This window comes from Bactrocera dorsalis, unplaced genomic scaffold, assembly GCF_023373825.1.
Source record: "Bactrocera dorsalis isolate Fly_Bdor unplaced genomic scaffold, ASM2337382v1 BdCtg361, whole genome shotgun sequence".
Taxonomy (NCBI): Eukaryota; Metazoa; Arthropoda; class Insecta; order Diptera; family Tephritidae; genus Bactrocera; species Bactrocera dorsalis.
In genome coordinates, this window is record NW_026038412.1 from 1 (window position 1) to 9,141 (window position 9,141).

The 9,141-nt window shown below is 36.6% G+C and overlaps 2 protein-coding genes across 3 annotated transcripts; one reads left to right on the plus strand and one right to left on the minus strand.

The window, feature by feature from the left end:
• Positions 1-643: 643 nt before the first annotated feature.
• Positions 644-6,712, plus strand: LOC105223113 (probable DNA-directed RNA polymerases I and III subunit RPAC2). Its single transcript, XM_011200777.4, has 3 exons — positions 644-800; positions 855-1,154; positions 2,121-6,712. The coding sequence occupies exons 1-3, from the start codon at positions 783-785 to the stop codon at positions 2,145-2,147; spliced, it is 345 nt and encodes a 114-aa protein (XP_011199079.3). The 5' UTR covers positions 644-782; the 3' UTR covers positions 2,148-6,712.
• LOC105223202 (dynactin subunit 6) lies at positions 1,168-2,172 on the minus strand. Of its 2 annotated transcripts, none has more exons than XM_011200887.4 (3): positions 2,023-2,172; positions 1,518-1,965; positions 1,168-1,333 (listed from the first exon to the last, which is right to left on the minus strand). In XM_011200887.4, exons 1-3 carry the CDS (start codon positions 2,043-2,045, stop codon positions 1,232-1,234), a joined length of 573 nt encoding a protein of 190 aa, XP_011199189.1. In that variant the 5' UTR covers positions 2,046-2,172; the 3' UTR covers positions 1,168-1,231. The 2 variants fall into 2 exon arrangements, with proteins under 2 accessions (XP_011199189.1, XP_049318199.1); XM_049462242.1 differs by having other exon boundaries at positions 2,099-2,130.
• Positions 6,713-9,141: the final 2,429 nt, after the last annotated feature.

Genomic DNA, 9,141 nt, shown 5'->3' on the forward strand with positions numbered 1-9,141 from the left:
AATTAATAATGATATTATGACAATGCTAATCCTACAAATTTATATCCTTATTCACATAAACACCCACCTGGGAGATATTAACTATCCCACCTAATGTCTCCACCATTTTGTCCACATTCACCACTTTCGCTGGGTACTCAATTACCTCCAATTCCTTGTTCGAAGAAAAATTAACTTGTTTTGTAGTCATTGTGAAAATACTTTGTTTACATGGCTTTATACGGATGGGATACGAAACTGTTTACAAATTTTCGATACATTTTGTAGGTATCGAGTACACAATTCTTCACAAATCGATATGGGAGGCTGTATGCACGGTGCCAGTTTACACACGAATCCTTTTGTCTCCCAAATCGACTTTTTGCGGGCGAAGTGACGAAGAAGAAAAACGAAAGAACTGCGTTTTCGTGCACGTAACAGTTCGCTGATATGCAATTCAATCTTTCCCTCTTATAACAAATTAGATTATACAAATAAAATATCAAAGCAATTTTATATATGTACTGTGTTCATTAAAGCAATTGCATCAATGTAAAAATTATATATAATTAAAACAATAATTAATTTAATTTCCATCTGATAATAATTAATGACAAATATATATTTTAAACTATAACCACCCTAATATTTCAATTGTATAAGCTGCTTTCTGAACATATGGTTACCCTCGTTAAAAATATCGATAAAATAAAATTCTTTCATCGAAACATTAACACTTCTATTATTTTTGGTTTACCTTCCTCGTGTTGTTTAACGTCTCAGTAAAGAAATCAAAATAAAAAATGGGCGCGTTAGCAGAAGTACGTATTATTTTTGATTCAATGTATAAAATAAAATAAATCACTTTTTAACAGGTTGCTGGTGATGAAAATAGCGGCGAAGGCTCACGCACATTTGTGTTCCAAAACGAGGGACATACTTTAGGCAATGCTCTAAAAACTATCATAAGCAGATATCCGGATGTTGATTTTTGCGGTTACACTATTCCTCATCCAACTGAAAGCAAAATGCATTTTCGGATACAATCTAATCAAAACAGAGCTATTGACATTTTAAAACGAGGCTTAGATGATTTAGAATCCCTTTGTGATCATACTATCAGCACGTTCGAGTCAGAAGTTAAAACGTATATTGAAACAAATAATAAACCTGTGGTAATGTAATACGTACATATTTAGTTTTTATTCATGTGTATAAGCTTATTTATAAAAATTTTAAATAAATAATCTAATTAAGTAGCAATGCGCATTTTTTTCGGATCATAATTTGGTTTCCGTAGATGATGATAGTTAGGTAATACTTTTCTTAGAAAATCAATCTGGAGGGTTTGTGACTAAATTAGAATATATAAAATAAAAATTATTTTTTATTATTTGAAATTTTTATTTTATGAAAGTGTTAATATGTATGTTTATCGTTATACTTTCGAACGAAATCATCGTTTACAGAGAATAAAATTAGTTTGCAAAAGTTTACACACATTAACACTTTCAAAAATAAAGTATATGCATTTTTACCCCATGTTTATCGATGGCCTCTCTCTGTAAGCAATTTCGACCATAAATCACAGTATTTTCAGGAAGTTTCTGCTCCGAAACTAATCTTACACCAGCACCAATAATACAGCCGCTCGAAACGAAGACGCAAGGCCCCACGTAGCACTTGCTCTCAAACACATTCTTTTCTCCAATGTGACATGCTTCCACTCTGCTACCCACTTCAAAAACATTATTTGCTCCAATGTTTAAAGTTCGCACTTCAACTGCTGGATCAATTTTGTTATCTGTTGGCAGACGGAATGCAATTGTGGAGTACTCTTCCACTATACAATTTTCACCTAACACAATAGGTCCAGCTTCCGCAATTATGGTAGCACTGGGGTGAATTACACATCCAGGTGAAATGGTGATGTCACCAATCAAGCTACAGTCCTCACAAACTATAGCTTTCGCCATTATTTTAATCCTACAATTAAAATATATATCAATAATTCTTTATTACTAATTTTATCACAATATATACTCATTATGTTCCGCGTGGGACATGTTGTAAAACTATATTTTTTGGATATTTTTATTATTTAATTCAGATTATTTACACTTTTTGTTTTGACATTACAGCCGACACTCGATAATCGATTATATTAACTGGAACAATGGAACTATTTACAACAAGTCTGCACGCTTAAAATTTATTTTATGTTCTATCCAATATAGATGGAAAGAAAAGTACATGTGTAAATGGCTGTCTGAATCTCTTCATTTATTTTGTACTTCTTCTTTAATTCAGAATTAATTATAAATCACAGGAAATAGCGGACTGATTTATATCAACTAGTATTAAAATCGGTGAAGATCAGTGAAGGCCTTTTTCATTTTTTGTAATACCTTTTGAATATGGTGAAGCCTTCATTTTCAGTGCGATTAATAGTACTGATAGCAAAGGAAAGTATTTCTCGAAATTAACCACAGTTTATCTCGCCAAGGGCTGTTATTTCGGCGAGCTAACAATATTTGGAACGATAAAATATACGTTTTTTCTAATCATTTCAATATTTTTGCGAATATATATTATAATTTACCTAACCAGAAAAGGGTTCAATGTCGCATGAGCATTTGGTAATAATTTTGATTGATATAATTTTGAAATCCTTTTGTCACAGAAATATTTAAATTCTTTTTACAGTGTACTAATCTTATTCCCCCCATCTATAACAAAAAAATCTAATTTACACATAGCTTAAGCTTTAAAAAGAGATTCGACATTTGCCTTCTACACTATATTAAAATCTATTAGATCTAACTGGTATCTTACTTCTATTAAATTTTACTAAAATCTCAAAATTTGTAGTATTGCCTGAATTAGATCTAAATAAACATTTGGAATTAATAAAATGATGAAAGCAAAAATGTATATATACCGTTGTTATATGTTAAGAATTATTATCATGAGCACATGTGCCAATTAGGTCTGCAAGTGAGGTAACTCTAATTTGAAAAAATACAACGCTGAATATTTCCGTATTAATGGCGCTGCTTGAATGTTTCGGTTCTATTCCTCTTTCAGTTTTTGTTTAGTAGCTGTTGCAGTTAAATCTATGATTACAACGTAGTTTGTTCGCGCGTGGGCACTGTTTTAAAGTAATATTTGTAAATTAAATTTAAGGAAAAGTGTAGAATTTATAAATTCAAACAATGCATTTTACAAATTGAGACTTTTTTACATCGAACTAAGAGAAATAAACGACAAAACTTTGATATAAAAAAAGCAAATACAAAGTGCTGAGTATAAAGTTTTTGTTCTAGCATTCGTCTTTGCGTCATTCAGCCATAGTAGACGAGAGAATTCGCTAAAAAGCGACGCGAGTAAAAATCGCCCTGCCTTGTGTGCTACTTCGTCTGTTCCAACTCAAACAACTGCAAAACAACGGATCGTAGGCATTGATTACTGGCGCAACACACGTTTAAAAACTTTGCATTTCTAATTGTAGCCTAAGGTGGCTGCCCTATAGTAGTATTCCCTAGAAGTCATATATATATTGACATGGTCATAGCGAAGTTCTCAGGTTTGTCAAATTTTATATCATTACTGTTCCTAATAAATTTATACAATTATCCATAAAAGTGTATAGTTTTAACATGTGAAAAATGTACCAAACTAAGGCGGAAGTGAATTACTGTGTGTGATATACATATATACATACATATGCTTTGGGAGGTGAAGATAAGTTTTTGTTTTCATTACTTTGTTAGTAAAAAATCGTGTATCTATAATACTTGCACAAATACACATACACGCAGAAATTCTGTTTAATACAAAATAAAAACTGTTGAAACAAACCTAAACTTCGGTTAGCTCGTGTTTATCAAATAATGAAAGAATATTAATAACCCAGGAAGTTACTAAATTTTAGTGCTTAAAGCTAGTTTGTTTAAGTAGCTATATATATATATATATATATATATATATACATATATATTTGATTTCGCATTCTAAACTATACCGACGCTGTTTGCGGCATTATCAATGCACCCCGGTTTCTGCTGTAATACTAGTGTTTATTATATTATAACAATTGTGCGTGTGTACATATTCGCGTAATAGCATAGATGGCCCCTGCTACAGACAAAACATATATATATATATGTAAATACATATACATAAATATATGCATTTATATGTATATATTAAAAAAAAAACAGCAGCTAGACAGCAACGAAAACGCGCCATAGAAATGCTTTTTCTCGTTCTTGGAGAGAGAGAAGCATAGAGATTGTGGATGAATGAGCGGGTGGACGGACGGCAAACAAGAATACGCGTTTTCTTGTATATGAGATGTGGATGGTGACTAATTCGCGTCGTCGTGCGTTCCATTGCCAATTCGTTTCCCCTTTGTGCAATGGAGTTCACATCAGAACCAACAGCTTTGCCCTGCAGAAACTGCACTGTCTGATGGCTTCAGTTCCACTTCCTCCTACATTCTCATTAATTTTTTTGTTGTTTTTGGTCCCTTGCATGATTTCTGCCCTTTTTGTTTTGTTTGTTTACAGAGTTACCATTTTGTGATTTGCTGTTTACACGAAGTTTGGAAATTATTTGAAAATAATTCTAGATTGCGCGAATATTTCAAAGCGAATCATTTTTTGGAACTACATTCCGAAACAAATAGATATAATTAAAATTTTTATATCCAATAATATTTTAATATCGAAATTAAGATTGCAAAATAAATTTTAAATTTCTTATATATTTTGAAAATTAGCTGCAAAAAATTGTGCATTCCCATGGCATCCCTGTATATGATGAGTTTTATTTAGACAATGCAACATCGTGAATTAGTGTGTGTATGTGTAGTTGCGTTATTGTCGGTTGAAAGCGTAGGTAACTGCGGGACATATGTATGCCCGTAACATCGGTGGGCTTTTACGTTTAAAGGAGCAGCAAATGGCGGTTCTCTTCTGCCATGCCCTATACTCCCTTTTTGAAGAGCAATACAAAACAACGTTTTTGTTTAGTCCGACAACCTTTGCTGCTTCCCCCTTTTTCCTGTTTTCGTTAAATTGTCACCCTTCCGCTCAATGTTGCTTTTGATTGTTTGTATACAGTCGGTATAATCCATGTGAGTGTGTGTTATGCGTATCCACGATATGGTTTGTCCAACTTTTGGTAAAGAAAGAACAAGGTAAATATGTACATACCTAAGTGCATATCGAATCATATGTATATTAAAAGTAAGTTTATAATATTATATTTTCACTACATATTATTGTGATACAAACACACATATAGCGTTATAATTTTTTCCTTAATTATGTAGTTTTCGAGAGAATACTAACAGATAAGTGTCCGTTCTGTTCATGTATACCCGTTAATATTCGAAGTGATTTTTGACATATCCATATACACAAATCTGCAGGGTTTGAATTTTAAACGTATATATTGTATGTACATTTGTATGTACAATATGTGGACCTCATATTCGAAAATCCAAGTGTGTCTGTGCTGATCAAACTTTCTGCTTCCATGGTCTTTATCATTTGGTGAAATCTCATATGTAAATTGACTGAATTTAGTACATGACATTCTTCTCATATTCCCATATCACAGTGCGAAAATGGTCGAACTCGGACTACAACCACGCCTATTTCTCATATAACATAAATTTAAATTTCGTTTCATTCATTCACTATGACCAAAAATCGCCCAAATCAATCCAAAACTGTTCAAGCTCAATAAGTACCGAAAAAGTGGACCTCAGTATTTATAGTTGACTTTTTACCGTAAATGTTGGTCAATGTGTGGAATACACAATATTCATATTCAGAGAGAATCCAGTCCTGACAATAGTGTCTTAGTATATCAAAAATGGGTTGAATGAAGTCAATACCTCCCTGAGCCCCCACAAACATAATATAAAGATTTTCGAACTTTTGTGACTTTTTTATACTACCTCTACTCCCATATACTACGTATAATGATGCCTTATGTCGAATATGTCGGTAAGTGTATGAGTTATATAGTATATGTATATATAAAATTCCTTGGATTCCGATCCTCTGGTTGACGTTTTACACCTTAAGCTATTTCTCTGGCTTTGATTACTGCAAGTTGCAAGAGTATAAAATGTTCGGTTGCACCCGAACTCAGGCTTTGCTTATTATTTTTTTTTTTATCTTAAGTTCTTCTTTACTGGCGTATACACCGCTTTCGTGATTATAGCCGAGTTAACAGCGCGCCAGTCCTTTCTTCTTTTCGCTACGTGGCGCCAATTGGATATTCCAAGGTCCTTCCAACGGAGTGGAGGTCTTTCTCTGCTTTCCCCGGCGGGACCTGCGTCGAATACTTTCAGAGCTGGATTGTTTTCGTCGATTCGGACAACATGACCTAGCCAGTGTAGCCGCTGTCTTTTAATTCGCTGAACTATGTCAATGTTGTCATATATCTCATACAGCCCATCGTTCCATCAAATGCGATATTCGCCGTGTCCAACGCGCAAAGGACCATAAATCCTTCGCAGAACTTTTCTTGCGAAAACTCGCAACATTGACTCATCGTCGTCCAAGTCTCTACACCATATAGCAGGATGCGAATTCGTCGTCCGATAACTCTCTTTCCCCAGTAGTGAAGACACTTCAGGCCTTGTTACTCCGGACCTTCACTCACCACTTGAGCCTAGCCAGCCACCAGCATGGATTCCGAAAAGTGCACAGCACCACCACAGCACTTAGCGTCATAAACGCCCAGATAGTTCATGGCCTCAACCAGAAACCACCCTGCGAAAGAACGACCCTCGTAGCGTTGGACCTGTCAAAAGCTTTTGACACGGTCAATCACACAACGCTACTGAAGGACATTGAAAAAACCATGGTGGTGTCCACTCCCCGTTACTGTTTAACTTCTATATCTCGAAACTTTCTCAACCACCAGAGGGGGTTTCCATAACCTCGTACGCTGATGACTGTACGATATTGACATCGGGCAATGGAATCGATGGCATGTGTTCGAAGGTAAACAACTACCTCACCGACTTTTCTCGTTTCTTCACTGCACGGGATTTAACACTTTCCCCCACCAAATCCACAGCGACCATATTTACGAATTGGACGAAGGAGTATAGACTTGAACTTAATATTGCAGTCGACGGCGTCAAAACTCCGACTGTTAATAACCCTAAGATTTTAGGTGTAACCCTCGATATTCTATGCTCCTTCTCTCCCCATACGACCGCGATTATCGCCAAAGTACAGAGCCGCAACAAAATCCTCAAGTCGACGGGATGCCTTCTGATGTCTCCCATCGATCATCTACATAGTTAGACGCTTATGCTCCCAGTTAAGGAGCATAATGAACTCCTCTCCAAGCAGTTCCTGCTGGAGCCTCCTATGAGCATCGAAAAGTCCTTCCTGGACTACGTCAATGACATCGTACAGTACGCCGACCGGACTTCGGACGCAACTGACTTTCGACAGGTACTGACCGCCATTCACAGTGGAGCCATCAACACCTTCACCGACTCCCTTCCCGTGAATGGCGTTCTTGGAGTCAAACCACCACCTATAGCAGATGAAGAGCTTCAGCTGCCGCGAGAAACGCGACGGACCCTTGCGCAACTTCGTTCTGGATACTGTAGCAGGTTAAACTCCTACTTATCCAGACTAGACCCTGACATACCTAACGTATGTCCTGCATGCAATGAGTCTCCGCATGACACTGACCACCTCTTTGCATGCCCCACAAACCCCACACATCTAACACCCTACTCCCTCTGGTCCGACCCCGTCGAAACAGCTCGTTTCCTGGGCCTACCGTTAGATGACGTCGACGACAACACAAATGGTCTTTACCACCCAAACGGGGATTAGTATTCTCGTTAAAACAACAACACGGGAATTATAGAGTTTGGTTTTTGTTGGTAGAGGAGGACTTTACTTCTCAATTGCCTATTCAGTCCGAAGTAGCACCTGTTGGCAAGAGATATCCTGCGTTGGATTTGCAGGCTGACATTGCTGGTGGAGTTTACACTGGTTCGAAGATAGACAAAATTATCTACGACTTCAAAGTTATGACTGTCAACAGTGACGTGAGAGCCAAGTCGCGATGGCTTTCGGCAGCTTGTTTGATGACAGGAGATATTTCGTCTTGCCCTCGTTCACTGCCAGACCCATTTGCTTTGCTTCCTTGCCCAGTCTGAAGAAAGCAGAACTAACGGCGCGGATTTAAAAAAAAAAACGAAAATCAAGCACACGTAGCCCGTTATCTTATGTTGGTATTCATACCCCTAACTTATGCTGGCAAGATCGGGCATTTAAATGTTAATTATTAATTCTTGACAACTTTTAAGCTTCAACGGGTTTTGTTTCCTCTTCGACCTGCTCCAGAGGGTCACACCTGGTGATGAATGTTTTATCGTGGAAACCAAAGTTCAATTATCCCAATGAAAGCTGCTGCAATGTCGAATGCAAAGGAAATTGGCTTTTGCACCATGATAACGCCCCTGCTCATGCATCGTTGTTTGTGCATGAATATTTGGTCAAAAACAACACATTAAGCTTCCACACCTGTCCCCCTATGACATGTTGCCAAAAGTGAATAGGCCCATGAAAGACAACGCTACGCTACGATTGGAGTTAAACAAGATTAAAAAAGGGACTATTTAAAGTGTTTTGGCAAAAGCGCAAAATATATGGGAGAATACACACTTAAGATATACAAAATTCGCTATACTTTCTGCACAAACCTCTTATTATGGAAATACAATACAAAAGTTCAGTACTCTGATAAATTCTAGGAACTTGCTGAGCGTTTTAGAGGTCTCAGCCTGCGTTTACAGATTGCTATGCAGTCGAAAATCAGGTGATCATCATATAATCAGCAATAGAGCAGCCAAGTTCGGTAGCCCAAATCAACCTTTAAAATTTGTGTAATGTCTTGGAATAATTGTACAAAGTCTACGCAATCCGAACTGACTTGGTTTTATATCCGTTTAAGGGAATACGGTGCACCAAACGCTTCAAAACTCCAAGGTAGAATACCGTATTAACGCTTTGGCCGCGATAACTTCTTTTCCAATCGATGAAATGTCTTGAAATTCTCACTGGACAATCGATAAAGATAGCAGATTCCAACGCTCTAATCGACATA

What these genes read in the sequence shown, in the direction of transcription:
- LOC105223113 (XM_011200777.4), top strand. An exon ending in AAACAAATAATAAACCTGTG is followed by an intron (nt 1,155 to 2,120) that starts GTAATGTAATAC and finishes TTGACATTACAG; the next exon opens with CCGACACTCGATAATCGATT.
- LOC105223202 (XM_011200887.4), bottom strand. Translation starts at nt 2,045, where the DNA reads ATGTCCCACGCGGAACATAATGA. An exon ending in TCCCACGCGGAACATAATGA is followed by an intron (nt 1,966 to 2,022) that starts GTATATATTGTG and finishes TTTTAATTGTAG; the next exon opens with GATTAAAATAATGGCGAAAG. An exon ending in AGGCCATCGATAAACATGGG is followed by an intron (nt 1,334 to 1,517) that starts GTAAAAATGCAT and finishes ATTCTAATTTAG; the next exon opens with TCACAAACCCTCCAGATTGA.